This window comes from Quercus lobata, chromosome 12 (assembly GCF_001633185.2).
Source record: "Quercus lobata isolate SW786 chromosome 12, ValleyOak3.0 Primary Assembly, whole genome shotgun sequence".
NCBI classification, from domain to species: domain Eukaryota; kingdom Viridiplantae; phylum Streptophyta; class Magnoliopsida; order Fagales; family Fagaceae; genus Quercus; species Quercus lobata.
Genome location: NC_044915.1, coordinates 824,577 through 843,921, shown reverse-complemented (window position 1 = coordinate 843,921; position 19,345 = coordinate 824,577). Strand labels below are relative to the sequence as shown.

General features: G+C 33.4%; 2 protein-coding genes across 2 annotated transcripts; one reads left to right on the top strand and one right to left on the bottom strand.

Annotated features, from left to right (window-relative positions):
• The first annotated feature begins 1,180 nt into the window (after positions 1 to 1,180).
• Positions 1,181 to 9,272, top strand: LOC115970724 (cyclin-dependent kinase F-4). Its single transcript, XM_031090320.1, has 19 exons — positions 1,181 to 1,548; positions 2,620 to 2,877; positions 2,965 to 3,016; positions 3,118 to 3,690; positions 3,779 to 3,857; positions 3,939 to 4,007; positions 4,088 to 4,177; positions 4,274 to 4,412; positions 4,717 to 4,819; positions 4,925 to 4,977; positions 5,078 to 5,144; positions 5,490 to 5,598; positions 6,105 to 6,170; positions 6,346 to 6,414; positions 6,526 to 6,589; positions 6,694 to 6,810; positions 7,663 to 7,694; positions 8,541 to 8,619; positions 8,795 to 9,272. The coding sequence occupies exons 4-19, from the start codon at positions 3,680 to 3,682 to the stop codon at positions 9,037 to 9,039; spliced, it is 1,392 nt and encodes a 463-aa protein (XP_030946180.1). The 5' UTR covers positions 1,181 to 1,548; positions 2,620 to 2,877; positions 2,965 to 3,016; positions 3,118 to 3,679; the 3' UTR covers positions 9,040 to 9,272.
• Positions 9,273 to 11,802: 2,530 nt separating this feature from the next.
• On the bottom strand, positions 11,803 to 18,582 carry LOC115970725 (mechanosensitive ion channel protein 10-like). Its single transcript, XM_031090321.1, has 5 exons — positions 17,203 to 18,582; positions 13,439 to 13,562; positions 12,741 to 13,034; positions 12,385 to 12,587; positions 11,803 to 12,307 (listed from the first exon to the last, which is right to left on the bottom strand). Exons 1-5 carry the CDS (start codon positions 18,372 to 18,374, stop codon positions 12,037 to 12,039), a joined length of 2,064 nt encoding a protein of 687 aa, XP_030946181.1. The 5' UTR covers positions 18,375 to 18,582; the 3' UTR covers positions 11,803 to 12,036.
• Between the last annotated feature and the right edge of the window lie 763 nt (positions 18,583 to 19,345).

Genomic DNA, 19,345 nt, shown 5'->3' with positions numbered 1-19,345 from the left:
TGTTAAATTTAATTGTCACTGAAAGAGATAGTTTGACATGCAATGTATTGATTAATGCAATAACATGGTTAAATTTCAATTAGAGAATTTAAGTTGTAGCATGTCCGAACTTAAAGTTTTTATATCATGTATATGGAGTATATTAAAGTCGAAGACAATTAGGATCAAAATTATTTTATAATTGTTGTCAAACTTTATGCGTTACATGTCCAATTTAATTTTCTCAATTTTAGTGACAAGTGACCTATTCACAATAATTAGCACAAAAGCCATGATGGCTATATCACTCACTTAGGTAAAGATCACCACATTATCAATACTATTAAATTCTTCTATGTGTAAGTAAAAGTTAAAATCTAGAATATGATTTATGAACATGAGTGCTATAAATGTGAAATAAATAGTGTTGGCATGCATCATTTGTAATACAGAGGTTGTGCTTAAATTAAATAGTAATAGAGACTACCAATAAAAATAATCGAGAAAGTTTAGAATACAACTCTTGTCACAATTTTTGTCAAAATTATGACATGGTCAATTGTGAATGATGGAGAAAAAATGGTAGATTCATGTGAAAGTGATTATCCACCACTTATAGATAGCTACTTTCGTAAGTTATAGCGAAAATAATTAGGTAAAAGAAATAAAGGGAAAAGTAAAGGAAAATGTTAAAGGTATTACAAATAGCTTATAAACTGATTGACAATGAATGTGATCTATGTACTTTAACCATGTAATAAACAAATATTTGATTTAATTTTTTTTTTTAATAACGGTTGTCACATTGGTTTTGTAAGCTTTATATAGTAAAATTTATAATATCCAATCAATTTTACAATATTCCAAAAATAACTTATCATCTCACACACACATGGGCTCACTACAATGTAATTTTTTTTTTTTTTAATACTAATTTAAGAATGTAGTGTCTTTAACATTACTTAATTTTATTGAGTAGAACTAACAAATTGTAGTGAATATATATATATATATATATATATATAATTAGTGGGCTTTAACTTTTTTTTTTTTTTGGTAAAACAAACACAGGCAAAAAATAGAATAAATGAGGTTCTAACATAAATGTGGGCTTTAACAACTTATTGCGTGACATTTGTTTGTAAGTTTTATATAGTAAAATGAATAGGATTCTACCATTAAAAAGAGTTAAAAAAAAATTAGGTAGAAAAGAAAAGAGAGGAGCACTAAGAAATAGGGTTGGCAACATGATGTGAGAGTGTGAGCGACCGGGGCATGATGAGCGTGGGCGTTAAGTTGAGAGAATGAGATCCATCCAATACCATTACCAATAGAGGTGTAATAGATACTACTATATATAAAAAGGAAGGTAGGGGTTAGAATATTTACTTGGTTGGCACGGAGCAAAGGCAAAGGCAAAGAAAGAGAGAGAGATATTCTGATATCTATTTGGGGGAAACGATACGGCAATTTCGGTTGCACGCATAGAGAGAAACAGGGAGAAGCTCTGGATTCCACCTCTTCCCGTCCCTCGCGACGGTGCTTATGCCGCTTGGCTTTCTCTATCAGGTCCTCTCTCTCTTTCTCATCAGATCTGATTCCTGTGCTTTCTGATTTAGGGTTAGGGTTTCGTTTTATTTTTCTCAATTCGATTTCTTTTTTGTTTGTTTTCTTGGATTTTTTTTCAAGGATTTCGTTTGATTGATGAGGATCTGAATCGCGGTATTTTTTTTTGAGGGTTATTAATTGGTTTGGTTTGTAAAATTTGAGATTGCTATCCGCTATTGATTATATATGGCGACGAAATTCGTTGAAGTTGGAATTCTGTTTTGTTTATCACTACGAGGTTTGTTGTTAGATTTTCTCTGTATCATCGCAGCTTTGTCAGGATTGTGAAATTTTGGATCGTGAAATTTAGATATTTCGTGGGTTTCATCAATTACGGTTAGGGTTAAGATTCGATGTCTTTTTTTAAGGGTTATGACTTGTGAATTGGTTTGGTTTTAGAATTTGAGATTCTCATCTACTATTGATTATGCGTTTTTATTTGTTGAAGCTGGAATTCTGTTTTGTTTATGTATTGTGGCATGAGGGTTTTTGTTTTGTTTTTAGATTTTATGTGTATCATTGCAATTTTTTTGGAATTGTGGATTCGGATGCACTGCAGCTTTTTCTTTTGCGATTAAAAAGTTGGATTCAATGTCTTAAGGGTTATGAATTGGTTTGGTTTTAGAATTTGAGATTCCCATGTACTATTGATTATGCATTATTATTTGTGGCAACAAAATTCGTTGGGTTGAAACTACGAGGAGGGCTGTTAGATTTTTCTGTATCATCTTACGGTGGAATTCTGTTTTTGATCATGTTTTACTATGGCCCTTAATTCAATCTTGTCAATAATCTTTGTTGTGGTCTACGATTCAGTTTGTGTTTGTTTGATTTTTCCTTGATCACAAATCATAGTTTCATATTATTGTTAATGGCTGTATTAGATTCCAGGTTTAATTTATTCATAATGTATAACAGGACAAGAACATTTTTTGTAGGTTAGTATTCAGGGGTGAATGAAAGATAAGCTTTATTTGCAATTACTTTAATCTGAAACTTATTGAGATTGAATGCTATAAATTTTTATGACAGGTTCTGCTGGGCTTGGATTTGAAGGATTTTAATTTCTATCGTAAGATATGGAGCAAGTCCGCTTCTGGTCAAATTGCTACCAATACAGGGTGTTTTCGTTCCAGGAAGTTCTTGACTGGAGGTTTCTCATCCTTGGAGATTTTCTTTTGGTTTCCTTTGTTAATTGCACTTAGCGGTCAGCTCTCAAATGATCATTGCCGAAGGCGTAATGCAAGTTTTTTCTAAGATAGGTGTTGGATCTTTAGTGCACTTGTATAAGTAAGAGCTCTCTCTCTCTCTCTCCTCCCCCCCTCTTTTTCTGGGTCAAAATCTTGCTTCACCTTCTAACAATTTTTTTGTTGTTAGTGCATTGCTGATACGACATCCGGTAAAGAATTTTGGGAAAACGTCTTCCGGGGTAAATAATATCTTGCATCTGTTTTTGTTATTATATTTTTCTATATTTTAATCCATTTAATAATTCTCCTCTCTAATCTTGTTGCTCCTTTCGTTCAACAGGGCTGAAGTCTGCCATTCAAACTTGGAGGTTGCTTACCATAGTTGATATTAGATAAGCAGTTGTGTTGAGTCTGTGCAGACAGCACAAGTCTTAGTTATTTTATTGTTGCTCCTGATGGGTGCTAAATAGCTGAAGATTTGACAACAAATTCTACTTAGAATATGAGGTAGCTATTAGTAGTTAAGTTTTAAAACCTTGGGAGACTGTGTCTTGAGGGATCCTGCCTGTTGGCTAGGGAAATCAATTCTGGTTGGTTGTTTGATTGTTTTAAATATGTTCTCTAGTACTTGTCCTTTCTTACTGTCCATCCCGTCTTGCTGTCTTGAAGTCGTGGGATTAGCAATAAATAAGGCTTTGCAGCCCGTCCATCATAAAATTTCTGGTGTTTGGCTCTTGGGTTTCATGGCAGAAAATTAATGGTGGATTCAGCTGAACGAGTGAGGCAGTTGTGTATATCTTATAATATTTCCGAAGGATCATCTACTGAAGATAAATGCTATTTTTCTTTAGTGAGTTACTATACTTTTCTTGAATAAAGAAGGGAGTCGCGTTTGTTCCACAATGATGGAGAGGTGAGTTGTGTTACTGTGGGACTTGCTTTATGGTATTTATTTATGTGTTATCATGTTGAATCCTTACAGAAGTTTTGGTCTAATCTAGGTACAAGTTAATCAAGGAAGTTGGAGATGGAACATTCGGATGTGTTTGGCGAGCTATTAATAAGGAGACTGGTGAAGTTGTAAGTGTGTTTTAAAATTCATTCCCTGTCTATGTTGTTCCTCACCATTCCTGTTTCTAATTTTTTGTTCAATTTTAACAGGTTGCAATTAAGAAGATGAAGAAAAAGTATTACTCATGGGAGGAGTGCGTAAATTTGAGAGAAGTGAAGGTAATATGATCTTTCATAATCAATGCTCTATTCTGTGGCTGCTATACTGCAAATACATGATGGGTTTCTTGTTATGGCAGTCATTACGGAAAATGAGTCATCCAAATATTGTGAAGCTTAAGGAAGTCATTAGGGAAAATGACATCTTGTATTTCGTGTTTGAGTACATGGTAAATGGCATCTGTCCTTTCTAATTTCTTGCTATAATTGTGACAGCTAATTGTTAATTGGTTGTTTACATTTAATTACTTAATGTTGTGCTTCAGGAATGGAACCTATACCAACTCATGAAAGACAGGGAAAAGCTTTTCTCTGAAGCTGAAGTCAGAAATTGGTGTTTTCAAGTTTTTCAAGGTCTTACTTACATGCATCAGCGTGGATATTTTCATCGTGACCTTAAGCCAGGTAATTGTCTTCCGTTGTTATTCATGGCCATCTTGGTGAATTTGATTGATTGAAGAGAAATCAAAGGGTATTCTGAATTTTGTACAAAATGCTCTGTTGAATTTGTTCAAAGAATCATATATTCTCATGGAATATATTGCATGGAGAAAAATTGCAATATCTTTATTTATATTATATTGGAAATTATTTGAATTTTATATGCTTAAGCCAATGCATATCAGTTGTTATTGTATCTGCATATTTTATTTTGCTGCTAGATTCTTTTGTTGTAGTATACAACTGACACCTGCAAACCTCGTTGCAGAAAACTTGTTGGTTACAAAGGACATAATCAAGATTGCTGATTTTGGTCTTGCTCGGGAAATCAACTCGCAACCACCATATACGGAATATGTCTCGACACGTTGGTATGTGTTTTCTTCATTTTCTTTCTAATCTATGAGCCTCGGCTTGTATGATTGGTATCAAGTTGTTACCGTGGTATTTTGACTTCTGATATGTAAAAATTGCAGGTATCGAGCCCCTGAAGTGCTGCTTCAGTCATACCTTTATAGCTCTAAAGTTGGTTAGTGTTTAGTTTGAATAAACTTGTGGCTCACTTATATAGATGCCAACAGTTTTAATCATATAGTACTTACACATGATTTTTCCATTCTGACCTCTAGATATGTGGGCAATGGGTGCTATAATGGCTGAATTGTTCACTCTCCGTCCTCTTTTTCCGGGTATTAGGTACATATATTTCCTTATATGAGAATTGAGTATCTATTTTGTCTGTTGTTTTATTTTACAAGGAGAGGCTTAAATTGCCAACCACTATGCTGATTGATTTGATAATTGGGGTAAGGTGCTGTATTTTAGATGGACATTATTAGAATCTACTTAATAGCATATAAAATAGTTAGCATACTTCTTTTTGCGCTTCTCTTTTTGTCATTTTATGAAGTTGCTAAAAGGTCAAAAATATTTTTGTTGTCTGAATCCTGGTTTGAAGATTGATAATTATTCAGGTAGAGATCTGCTAATTGGATAGTCATTAATTGATAGCGATCCTTCTGTTCATAATAATTCTTGCAGTGAAGCAGATGAGATATACAAAATATGCAGTGTTATCGGCAGTCCAACTAAGGATTCCTGGGCTGATGGACTTTGTTTGGCAAGGGATATCAACTACCAGTTTCCCCAGGTCAGTTTTACTTTTCTGGATGTGGTGCATGCATTTTATATGCATGTGTCGAAGTAGGTTAGAATCTTGAAATTTTCTGTAGGTAGGTATTAAAAAATATTTGCTTATATGTGCGTATTAGGTAGCTCGACTTCATCTAGTGCTTTAGGCCTGGCCATGTTAGCTAGATGTGGCAAAACACAGCTAAATTCTTTGTCATCTTGTAATTTGGATGGGGAGAGAGGCATTTCTTACTGTGAGGGGAATTGCCAATGTTGGCACTCTATGATCTAATGGAAGATAAAGTAGTTCAAAAATATATCACCTTTTCAAATATAATTTCATGTGAACAGCTGAGTCTGATGATACCTATTCCAAAAACTAAATGGTTCTGAGTTTTTGACCATTTGTGTTTTCATCCTCTTTGTACCATGTGACTGCTGAATCTGTTGTTAATTATTTTAAAAATTAAGAAAGTCGAAATGTATGGAAGTTTAATATTGCTTGTAATTTGTAATTTGACACAGTTTTCTGGTGTTCATCTTTCTGTATTGGTTCCATCTGCAAGCAATGATGCGATCAGCCTTATGACAGTGAGTAAAAAATCTGTAAAAAATTGAAGCTTTTTTTTTTCTCAGACCCTATTGCAAGATGATTATATTATGTTATTTTAATTCTTAAAACATAAGAGAAGAACTCTTTATTTTTCCTTTCTATTTTTATGGACATTTTCTTGTTTGTTCTAATTTTTTCTTTTTAAAAAACTAGTCACTTTGTTCTTGGGATCCTTCCAAGAGGCCAACAGCTGCTGAGGCCCTTCAGCATCCTTTCTTCCAGGTTCTGATTAATCTTCATAAATCTGTGTGTTGATCTTTTACTTTGAATTTGAGTTAGATGTAGTAAGTAATGTTCAATAAATTTTAAAGCCAAACTTCATTTGTGTGGCAGAGTTGCTTTTATGTTCCACCATCCCTGCGTTCCAGGGTTGCAGTTGCTAGAACACCTCCCTCTGGTTTGTCTTCTTCATACTTAAAAGTTCCTTAATTTAAAGTGCACCAACTTCTGGATTGCTTTACCTGTAATATACATGAACCTAACTATATTGCATAATTGCAGCCAGAACAAGGGGAGCATTGGAACAACAATCTGCTAAGAGACATTCTGGGGCTTTTACTACTTCAAAGTTAACCAGCAATTATCCTTCTCCTAAGTTACATGCTTCCTTAAGCACAGGTGGTAGCTATAATAGATTTGGCATTTTGAATTGTCTTTCTGACTTCTATAACTAATATTGTCTTACAAGGTATGATCTGTGGCTAGTTGTCTTGTTTAAGATGAGCTCATGATCTCTTTATATTAGGATACGCACTCTGGGATATAGATTCAGATTTCTAGGGTTGGATAAAATATGAAGCACATAGTTTGCTCAGTACTCAAAGTAAAAAACTATTGCAAGGATATAAAAGCCCTATTCAGAAAAAAGACATTGTACATAGCATGACTGTGTAAGGTGAAAAACTTGACTCTGGACTGCATGGAATGCATGAACAATGCAACTGGAAGACCTCCTAGATGATTGCATGAACTTGCAAGGAAGTTGCTGGTCTCTGCTACAGTAAACTAGGGTCATTGAATGTACTACATCTAGACTTGAATCCTCTACCTAATTTTAATTTATAAACATATGGGCACTATGCATGACATTGTATACTGTCAAATCTGATCAGGCAGATGTTATAGGTAAATAACAGACAGTAGGGTTATCTCAGTGTGCTGTTGCAAGTCATGTGTGAGACCAGAGAAACTGAAATAAGTGCTGCACAGAGATGAATCTAGCAATTAGAATGTCTCATTAATGATCCAATGTAGGCTTTTGTTGTATACTTTTATTATCAAGTTGAGCCTAATATGCCCACTTTCATGAAGAACCACAATTGAACTGTGTCAAAAATCATGGTTTGTGCGATGCTTTTTTTTCTTATAGTTCAAGAACATACAAGGTTCCATTATCTGTTGGAATATGTTTTTCTTTTAAAATAAGATGTGGTATGCTATATTCTCATCCTATGCTAAATGTTCTTACAGGTGTGCAACGCAAGCTGGATTTGGTTGACCAGGTAAGATGCTGAACAAGTTTTCTGTATACTTTGTAGTTTTTGCGCTTTTCTTTGATTGCTAAATTAGCATTTGTTATTATTATTATTATTTTTTTTTTAGCTTTTTGTAAGATTAGGTCGAACATGTGTTTAGGTTGGTCTTTTTTCTATTCTGTTTTTTGCCTGCAAACCCTTTTTCTTTTTGGGAAGAACCAGTTTGTGCCCAGACCTGTTTGGCATTGTCCTGCAGAGCTTCTCTCTCTCATGACTGTCCTAATTTTAATGATTCTCATGAAAGTTGATTGTGCACCAATTTGTCTACAACAATGATTTTCTTGGAAGTCAAATACTAAGTTAATGAATGAGATGTTTGATGATTATGATTTATAGGGAAAATATTGTGTTAATACTAATAAAAGAGAATAAAAAAGTTCACTGTGTTAAGAGTTAGCCATTAGTTGCAGTTAATACTGAGTTGCTTCATATGATATAAGAACCCTGGCTACGTGATGGAGAAAAAAATGTAATGGATATTACTGATAAACTAATATTAGAGCATTCATAAAAAGTTCATTGTGTTAAGAGTTAGCCATTAGTTGCAGTTAATACTAAGTTGCTTCATATGATATAAGAACCCTGGCTATGTGAAGGAGAAAAAAATGTAATGGATATTACTGATAAACTAATATTAGAGCATTCATAAACAATCAAGATATTGTCATTTTTCATTTTCAGTTGTTGTGAATTTGGTTTTTGCCTTCCATACTTCATTTCTGTACGTTAAAACATGTTATAGTTTTGGCAATGCTTTCTGTTTGTTAAAACATGTTTTAGCTGTGTGCCAACTCCTATGTTTTTGTTGTGAAGGACATGAGTAAGAATGATAAATCTCTCAAGAGCTCTGTTAAACAACCAAGATATCGGCCACCAGGAAAGAACAGCCCAAGTAAGTTTAAGCTGAAATACATCTTATGTTGCTTTCTTATATTCTTTTCATTTTTTTCGATTTTAAAAATTATTCCTACAAATTAAAAGTGAGTTTTATACTACATTGTACATTTTAATTCTCCAGAATTAATGTATAGGCCTATATGTTTGACTGTATGCCTATTGGTTTGCAGCCTCCACTAACAAGGGGAAGACTGGTCGGGGAGTTTTGGAGGCAACTGAGAAGTTAGCAAACATGACCCTTGGTTCTCGGAGGCAGTCTGTTGGGCAGCCACGTCACTCTCCCATGAAGACTGGAGTCCAGTGCCCACCCATGAAGGCTGGAGTCCAGTGGAATTCTGGATCCGGCGACATGTTTCTCAGGCATGCCCAGGACATTCAGCATGGCAGAACATATTCGAGGAAAGTTGTGGGTTGAATTAAACGCTCGCTGATGGCATACATACATACATACATACATATATATATATATATATATGTGGAATGTGCTAGTACCTGCTATATCGGTGGCTTTGTGCCTACTTTTGTTTTGTTAAGACAAATATACGTACCAAGTCCTCTGTCACTTATATTTGTCCTAAGATACTGTCCTGTGTTGTTGACATAAACTTATTTAGTTGGAAATGTTTGTTGCTTGTTAAGTTTTGCTCAGTTTTTCTTGTGCTTTTGATTTGCTTTAACTGTTCATTGGTGTAGAGGACCTTGCAGCAGCCTGTTATGGTGGGCACAATTTGGATTGGTGCAGTAGGTTGACGGGTTTTGGCCATCCTAGTTGAATCATTCCACCATGCAATGCTGTGAGATGTAAAAGTTAGGGAAAAAAACAAATCCTCTTACCATTATAACCTTTTACTTTTTTATCATCTTTGACTTATACATCTCACAAAAAGTGATAATTGCATGGTGAAATAGATCTAAATTTAGACACATTCAATTTAAATGATGCCAAATGCCAAAAATAGTTATAAAGTTAAATTACAAATTATAGCCCCTAATTTTGTCTAAAATTCAACTTAACACTGTACCTTTAATATCTAATTTTGTTTGAAATGATGCCAAAATAGTAATAAAGTTAAATTACAAATTATAGCCTCTAATTCTGTTTAAAATTCAATTTAATACTGTATCTTTAATTTCTAATTTTGTTTAAAATTCAATTTAACACTGTACCTTTAATTTCATTCAATTTAGTTCTACAATGTCATTCTGTTATTCTAAGAACCATTGATCTAAGTCTACGATAGGATGTTAAACACCCACCTCCGGTAAAATGGTTTTCCAGACTATGGCAGCTGATGGACATGTCATTCCATACAATGCGAGCATTACGTCTTGTCATTCATCATAGAACATGGATCAAAATAGAAATTTGAAATTTTAATCAGGAGTTGAAAAGATAAAGAGTATATGAACTTATGACCATGGGACTGTATGCATTGATCGAAAATTATGAATTCTAGAGAAATTACGAAGGAAGCTTGTTTTGACATGGACTTGATAAAGATTATGGATCTAATACATGAACGTGGCAAAGAAATAAAAATTAAGAGCATGTTATAACATGCATGAGAACTTAAGAACATGGCAAGAGCAAACATAGTTTTACATGATTTTCCTATGAACATTTGAAGAACATGCATGCATCCAGCATCATAACATTTACATCTTGGCTATAATGGAAACATCGTAATAAAACATGTTAATTTAAGCATGGAAACATCATGATAATTCTAAAAACACATTCAATAAAACAATATAATAACCTAAAAATGCTAAATTATATCTTCATAAAAATTGAAGTGGAAAGAGTTCACTAAATTTCTTGAGGGGAGGCATTAAAGGAATCACTTGTACTCCAAGACTAGAAAGATTGGATGCATGATGACTATTCTTTGCTTCCTCTAGAGCTCTAGGGGAATGGGATACCTTGAATGGAGAGTCCTCTCCTCAATTTAGAGTAGTGGGAGAAGTCTTTAAAAATGGTGGATTTTCTACAGATGATTGGCTCAGGGTTGGCAAAATTTTGATTCGAAAAGATGGTGAAAGTGGGAGGGAAAAGCTGAAAATTTGAATCTTGAGAGTCCAAGTGTGTTGATCTACTCTAGGATTTGTCCCACTATTTGCCGATCAACAAATGGGGACTAGTCCAAGTACTGATTGACACTTGAGCTTAGTTTTAGCTTACATTTTTCAAATTTTGAACTTCCAACAATCCTTTGAGTAGGAAACTAGTTGTTGCTCATGAAAGATTTCAATTTTTTTGCTAATTTCCAGTTAGAATATCATTATTTTGATATTCAGAAGTCTATTATTTTTTAATATTCTTCTTTAAACAATATAATTTCAAAAATTATCAATATCTAACATTCCAACGCATCCAATTCATGCTTTCTCACGATAATTTTAAATCCAAATTAGTAGGGTCATGATACATCATTAATTTAAATTAGTTCCCCAATGGACCAATTTAAATTGATCGTTTACAATCACAAGTGATTAGATCTAAATCATGCGGGCGCATTCTAACCATTGAGTTTTGATTTTACGATATCTTTTGTTTCAAAGGTCTAATTAGGCCCATGACATATTGTTTTGATCGTTAAAATTTCAAGATTTATTTTAAGTGAAGTATATAAAAAGCTAATAGTCAAAATTATGATTTTGCCCTGGGGATGTAAAAATCATTTTGCCAGTGAAGGTTATAAATGAGGTGTCTACACCTGTGAAGCAAAATTCTTGGTTTTGCCCTTGAAAAATCCAAAAAAGATATCCAAAAAAGATTTTAAGTTAATTAGAAACTTAAAATTAACAATGTGATCAAAATTACCCAACAATAATTTTGTGAAAACTATAAACTAATAAGCATTAAAATAACAACCATGCATAAACTCTAAACATTAATCTCACAAATATAAACTATCCAAATCTCGAATACACCTTAGGCACTCTCAGATTAGCAAATTCTTTAACTAGGAAAATTTTTGTCAATTCTTACATTCACCAAAGTTACACCACTTTTATATATAGGGCCAGCCATACCTTATCAATGTGGGACCACCACTTTTAATATGATAATGCACTTATTTATTTTTCTTCTATCCGATCGATGTGTGATTTTAAAACTAATAAGAAAATCTCTAAATTATTTCCATATGAGTTGTACTAACCAATTCGTAGTTTAGAATTATTCATATAACGAGAGTTGAAGGTACAAACATAAGTGTAAAGCACAACAATATGTTCTAAAATCCATCTTAAAATTGGGATAATCGTAATCCCAATGTTCTAGCGTCATAATTAGAATAGCTTGATAGTTTAATACAACCCATCAAAGGTGCATAGAGTTATGGGGTAGTCGAGCTTTAGAAAAATAGGTCACCAACTTTTATTTCTTGAACTTCAACATTCAAGTCAATTAAGATTGTTGTAGCATCCTCCCATTCTCAATGTTCATTTTTGTGAGAAGAATCTCCCGAGGAAGAAGATGATACTTAATGCCAAGTGTCTCAAAGATCCTCTTCAACTCCAATAAAAGCTCTGTAATCCGATTGTTTCGTTCACCATAGTTTTGATGGTTGATGGTGTGTTGGACGCATAAACACATTTTTAATTTGTGCACATTCTCTATTTCTTTCACTGTTACAGAGTGTTTTGGATTCCAATACTTTGGCTTGCTCTCGATGTATCTACATTCACAAGAGCATAACACTTTTTAATACAAGTGAAAGCAAGATGGTACTAACAAATAAAAGGAGTAACTTACGCTTGTATGGCCTTCTTAAGTGAAATGATAATCTCCATTGATGTTGAGAGATCAATGCTAAAATCAATGCAATCACTCATCTCTGGACTTCTGTAAAAGTTACTTATTGGCTTTGTGAGCAAAAGTGAGTTGGGGTAGTAGATTTTCTCATTATCATATCGAAGAAAAACAGTTGTCAAAATGTTCATCTCTTCCACAATCATCTGTCCCCAATATATAAATGTAAGCACAAGTAATATATATGAACACTGACACACACAAGCAAAGAAATTTTTTTAAATATCAGTGTAATAAGAAATTGTGGAGTTAGAAGATAGTGTACGTGTATATACTGTACTGTTTTTAGGTGAACTTACCTGAATACCATCGATGACACAGCGATCTCCTATATCAAAAGGATGCATAATGAAGACGAAGATGATAGATTCAAAAATAGTCTTGCAGGTATTATGGAATGCGACACTGAAGAGAACTAGCTGGGTTATTACGAAAAAGATTATTTTGGTTGTCGCCAATTCCATCACTAGTAGGGACACCACAATAATTATCACAATAACAACTGAGCTTGCTAACTTATGAAGTTGTTGTACTGCTGTCTTGGTATCATTCAATGAATGTGCTAGAGATTTTCGTTCAAAGTAAGCTCGAACCTAGTAGTGATTGCAAAGTCATTAGAAATAACAATTTTGAAATTTATTATCAATAACATACTTTCAAATACCATTTAATCAAACAAGCTGAACAGGAAATAAGTATGTACGTAAAATGTTATCACTTTAATTTGCATAATTTGATATTGGTTCAGTGTTTCATTTCCTTGATATATACCAAAAAAGGCATAGTACGTTGAGGTTGAGAGCCGAATAGAGTACGTGCCAGAAGCATCATTGGAATTTACAGAGTTTGATTACGTATGGACTTAATTCTATTAACCTTATGTTAGTTAATATATTTTGCCATGAGACACATAATCAAATTCCACCAATTTCACACTAACAAATTCTTTAAATTGATCATATTGAAACTTTGCATAAACTACGGATATAAAACTTACCACCCAATTTTTAAATGAAGACTTGGAAATCCTTCCGGTCTCAAGCGATCCCTCAAAGAGTGGAAAAATTGTATGAATCTCAACTCTCTTCAAAAATCTCATTAGATCATCCTCTTCAATATACCTACAACAATCATGATTTGACATATTATGAATCACCACGTGCTAGAATTGTGTGTAGTAAAACTCATTAATATTTTCATAAATTGTTAACAATTTATATTGAATTTAGTAGATATAAACAAGAGTGTAACAATAGATATTATTGTATATGAAAATTGATTTGTAAATTTAAATGCTTAATCATAAACAAGAGTGTAACAATAGATATTATTGTATATGAAAATTGATTTGTAAATTTAAATGCTTAATCATGCATATATGAAAGCTACTCAATCTTGCTAACAATGGTTTCTATTTTTTTTTTCTTTCTTGAATAGTGGTTTCCATAATTAGGGGTATGTGGCAAGCACTCAAAGCTTTCAATTGAAGTCAAAATTAAGACATTATGATTCTAGCAAATAAGAGTTATGCTGGTGCCACAACTTGTGTCACAACTTGCCCACGTGGAGAGTTGTGAATGGTGGGAGGTGTCCTCACATGGACCCACCATCACCCCTCCACTGCTCACAACTCATCACATGGACAAATTGTGACACAAGCTGTACAGCAAGTTGTGGCACCAACATAATTTAGTAGTGATAATGTCCACATAGTGTTTGAAAATGGTCTCTTGTTTCTAGCTGTACTGAGCTTGGTCTTATATTGCTTGTCAAAATTGTAACTCTCACAATTTTCTAAATTTCTAATTTCTGATGATTTAAAAAAAAAAAAAAAACCCATGATTTTCAACACCAACATGTCAATCTCACTCATATGACTTAACTGCTTATCAAATTTTGAATCGGTTGATGAAGCTACTCTTGTAGTACCAACAATTATTCTACCTTAAGGTAATAAAGGGACATTCACCAATATTCCCTAGAAGGCTAGAAGACAACCAAATTCTCAAACCTTCATCGATTTATTTATATTATATATTGAGAATCAACATACCTAGCTAAAAATAAAATTTTTCTTCAAATTTGTGTAAAGAATGTCGATCAAAGTCTAAACAAAACAATCAGAACTCGGATTATCCAAAATGACATGAATCTGAGGATGGGTGGACTTGCATAGGGTTGTCAGACTTTTATTAGCTTTAATATTTGGTCTGATCATTATTGACACTTAAGATTTAAGACCCTATAAAACAATAATGTACTCTTTTGTATAGTCAGAATATAGAAATCAGACCAAAATCTCTGAGAGCTAGTTTTCCATCCTAGTTGATTCGTGATTTTAGCCATTTATCTTTGTCTTTGTGTGTCATAAAAATTAATATATGAAGTCCTTATTTATTGGAAACTCACAGTCACATGAATATATACAAGGTTATATTCCTCCACTCTGCATATATAGATTATATATATATATATTCCTTTTGTCGTGGGATACTCACTGTGCTTTGAATGGTGGTCCTGCATTAAAAATTAGTGGATGCTTGGGGGTCGATCATGATCATGGTACTCAAAATCAAAAATGAAGCTAAACTGACCAGTGGATACTTTACAATCACTGAATTATAATTAGTGGGATAAGCCGTACCAGATCGAGCAGAACCCTGCAGATCATGATTCCATGCGAGGATATACTAAACCTTTTGAAACAAGAACTCTAGTGCTACATGGACCACTCTTGTATAGTGGTGGGAAAAAAAGTCCGACTCTTTGTGACATGCTTGGATTTTGTGGCCTATTCCACTTACTCTTCCTTCATGGGGTTCGATAACCACGTTAGTGGTGATAGTTACCACCATGAGTACAGAAAACACAGTACATTCAAAATACTTGATGTCATATCAGTTGACGTCTATTTTGAAATCGTCAAAATATGATTTTAGTTAAAATTGTAAAATTATACTTCCAAAACATGATTTCATATTAATTTTAACAAAACACAATTAGCATAAAAACCAAATAAAATAGTTTCAAATGGACAACGAAATCAAGCCCACCGATCGTGAACTTGAGGTTTGCTTGACGAAATGTTTGTATTAAAATTTCAGCGTGATGTCAAGCTTAAGCTCCAAAGAATAAGAGGGTTATATAAAAAAAAAATTTTAATGATCAAGAAATTTAAACTATTCGGTATAGGAATTTGAGCACTATGCAACATCACACTCATATTGTGTGGGTTCCCTCACTTGTGAGCCTACACAATATGAGTGTGATATCATGTCAAGGACTAATTTAACAAGCGATGAATGATAAATAATTAACGTTGATATACTATTTTCTTTTTGAGAATAATGTTGATATACTATAATTTATCACTACCGAGTAAAGTGTTATTAATATTTGCACTATTTCTTGAAAATCTAGTTAAATGTAATTGAGATTTCTTGTAATCATTTATATATAGAGAGATTAAACCTATTTAGTATACACCCTATGTGGTATTAAATACACACCCGCATGACATTCAAAGTTCAGATTCTCACATTCCAAAATGTTTCAATATTTTCGCATTCCAGACAATTTGTGTGATTTCAATTGAAAAATGATACTACGATAGGAAAGAAAAAACTGCTTGAATGATATGAGTTCAAGAATCATGAGTTTGACTTGCATTAACAATTCCATTCTTACATACTCTTATTTTTAGTTTTTACAATCCAATTTATAAACTCAAATTTCACGATTCCAGTTCCATCACAATCGTAAACTTGTGTCTGATTTTTTAAGCCAACATGTCGAAGATCAATGTTTGTGAATTAAAAAAGTTGTAACAAGAGTCTTACAAAGCTGGCTATATATAGTTCCCTATTTTTTTTATTAGGGTGAAATATAAAAATCACTCCTGAAATTTGGGATATTGTCAAGCAATATCAAAACTTTTCAATTTTCCCTACTTCATACAAAGAACCCTTAATATTGTTTGTATTCTTTTTTCCCCAAAACAAATTTCTGGTCAAATTAATTGCCAAAATGCAATCTCACAATGACTGCATTCTGGCAATAATTGTACGAGAGTTTAAATAACAAATGGTAGATAGATGATAAATAGAGAGAGAAAATGAAGTAGAAGACTTAAAGGAATTGAAGAACTTTCAAACGGTGTTAAGTGTTCATTGTACTTATAGGTCAATTTAAAAAAAATTCTTGGTAGAGTGCGTGTATGGCATGAGCCCAACCTCAAGAGTGACTATTGTATTTTACCCTTCTTATTATTACTAAAACTTGGGATGAAACACCTGCGAACTATCTGTTGTTGTTGGATAAAATAAAAAATAGATGTAATTAAATAAAACATTTGATGAAGTGATATCATAAGGTTTTTTATTTTTATTTTTATTTTCTTAACTAAGTGAAACAAACTACCTGCTATATTAAATGTCAAACATAATTTTGATTATTCTCACGGATTTGAATTGCAAGTCAAATTAAGGCTAAATTAAAACTCCAAAAAATTCTGCTAAGAATTTTAAAATTGATATAATTAAGTTTATTAATCATATGGCTCTTACCTCTTATTTTGTTAAGCAATATAAAAAAAATCGAATATACTAGCTGTATATATGCGTGCAAATTTATAGTCATAATAGAGATCATGAAAAAGAAACCCTAACAAGAAAGAAAACAATAAACCCAATTATAAACTAATTATAGTTGTCATGCAAGTATTAAGACTTAATTAGACAGAGAAGGAGATAGAATAATTACTTGGCACCCGGTTTGGCTACGTTCTTGAAAATCCTTCGAGCACAATTCCGAGCCTCCCACTCGCTGTTAATTTCATCCTCAGCCTTGCCAAAGTCATCAACAGTCTTTGAAATTGTAGATAATCTAGTGTACCTCACATAGTTAATAAGCCTCTTCACACTCCATGTGGAAGCTCTCTTTTGCATGTTCAGCTTCCTCAGCTTCTCCATATCAATTTTCCTAGACCCCAACTTCTTCAACTTGTACATGTTTCGATGGACTTGATTGATCTCTTCATGCTCATCGTCCATCAAAGGAGGACCTGAAAGTGTTTCCAGTATGTAATGGTGGAAAACACTTTCTTTCATCCTGTCAAAGTAGGTTGTGACATGAAATGATGAGGCCAGAATTTTGACCATGATAATCTTGAGAAGCCAAATAGTTGCGCCTAATAGTACGGCCACCAATGCCTGGAAAAACTTTTTCAGTATTCTATTTTCCTTCTGGACTTTATTGTTAAACATTAAGGTCCATGCAAGCAAAACAAGGCCTAACCAGACACAGTTTTGGACACTCTTTCTAAGTCCATAAACGAAGTATAGCACTCTTTCTTTGAGCATGAAGTTCCTCTCGATTAAGAACACTGCAAAACCCATCACCCAACCTGAAACCAAGCGGCCACTGAAGGTAACCATTACCATTATGCACCACTTCCAGACTTCCCAACCCCATATAAGTTCGTTTTTCAAGGAAGTAACTGTGAGGGAACACATTAGGCAAGCCATTATGATGATAAATAAAACCCATTCCACAATGAGTCTCCATTGAACTTTTCGGGTCTTCTTCATTTTGTACCTTTCTGATCGTCTTGTTTCTCCATCATCTTCCTCAACTTTTTCGCTCCATTCATCATCATCATCATCATTGTCTGTGGATGAATTGTCATCTTCAAACTTATGGGGTTCAATGACCCAAGATTCAGCTGCGATTTTTGTTCTGAACTCTGCCAATCTAGACTTTGGTTTGGAGAAGCTAAGACTGCGTAGGGATTTCTGGTTTTGAGTCTTTTCTTCTGGTGCAAACTGGTCCTTATTGAGCTCAGCAGCCATAGATGGAGCTCTAGGATTTTGTTGGTCTAGGACGAGAACAACTTCATCATGTGAGTTTGCTCCTTCAATCTCTGCTGGCTTCATCTCTGTGCCTAGCTCTTGGTCTTGCTCTTCTCGATAAAGTTGTTTGCCTAAGCTATAAAGTACTTCTTAGTCAGTGCACTTGGAAAATGATTCCCAAGTTGTTTGCCTATGCCATAACAAGTAAGTGTGGTACAATTGGTAGGTGTCTGTTAAGACTTCACCATATTTTAGGTTCGAGTTCTCACGATGACTGTAATTGCAATTTCTAGAAGTCCTAGAAACCAATAGAGCCTAGGGTGTGTGTGGGTTCGGAGTTTCTGAACTCTAGTTCGAGCTGATGGTACCCATGGGCTTATCCAATTGTTCCGTGGGGTGTGGGACAATGATTGCCACACGCGAGTCCCCTTTTTTGGATTCTCAAAAAAAAAAAAAAAAACAAGTAACAACAGTGACTTCTGAGATTAGTTTAATTGGTATTTTTCAATATTTTCAAATGAAATATTCAGGCTTAAATCCTCAAATTAAAATCAAAATTTTTTATTATAAAAAACTAACATTTTAAAGAAAAGACAATCATTCTAAAAAAATCCTTAGATGAATAAATCTTTGCTTTTTTGATGGATTACCTTTTTATTTTTTGGACTGAAGTACCATTACTCGCTTTCTGGACTAACTTATTTTTGCTTCATTTTTAATAGTCTTTTTATTTTTTTTATTTTTATATGAATTTGGAGATTTTTTTTTTTCTATTTTATCTATCAATTTTTAAACTTTATACATACCCTTTTCTTATCTCATTTAAATAATAATTTTTTTTATTCTTAAATAAATATTAGCGAATATTTAATTAAGCTGTTTCACATTTTATTTTCTTGAAATCAAGTGACTCTCTAGGCATGTAGAGCCACGATAACTCTTTTTTTTTTAAAAAAAAAAACCTAAATAAGGGCTCTTTTGGAACCCAATTTTGTAAGCTCATTCTCTAAAAGGTTGAGAAAATTGACTTTAAAGAGAGATGCTTTAATATTCCT

Bases quoted from the DNA above. Each gene is read 5' to 3' on its own strand.
- LOC115970724 (XM_031090320.1), top strand. The intron at 4,820-4,924 runs GTATGTGTTTTC...TAAAAATTGCAG, and splicing joins GAATATGTCTCGACACGTTG to GTATCGAGCCCCTGAAGTGC. The intron at 6,590-6,693 runs GTTTGTCTTCTT...GCATAATTGCAG, and splicing joins TGCTAGAACACCTCCCTCTG to CCAGAACAAGGGGAGCATTG.
- LOC115970725 (XM_031090321.1), bottom strand. From the start codon at position 18,374: ATGAAGCCAGCAGAGATTGAAGGAGCAAACTCACATGATGAAGTTGTT. The intron at 13,563-17,202 runs GTAATTATTCTA...TGATTGTTGTAG, and splicing joins GTAGCCAAACCGGGTGCCAA to GTATATTGAAGAGGATGATC. The intron at 12,588-12,740 runs GTAAGTTCACCT...TATTGGGGACAG, and splicing joins GTGTCATCGATGGTATTCAG to ATGATTGTGGAAGAGATGAA.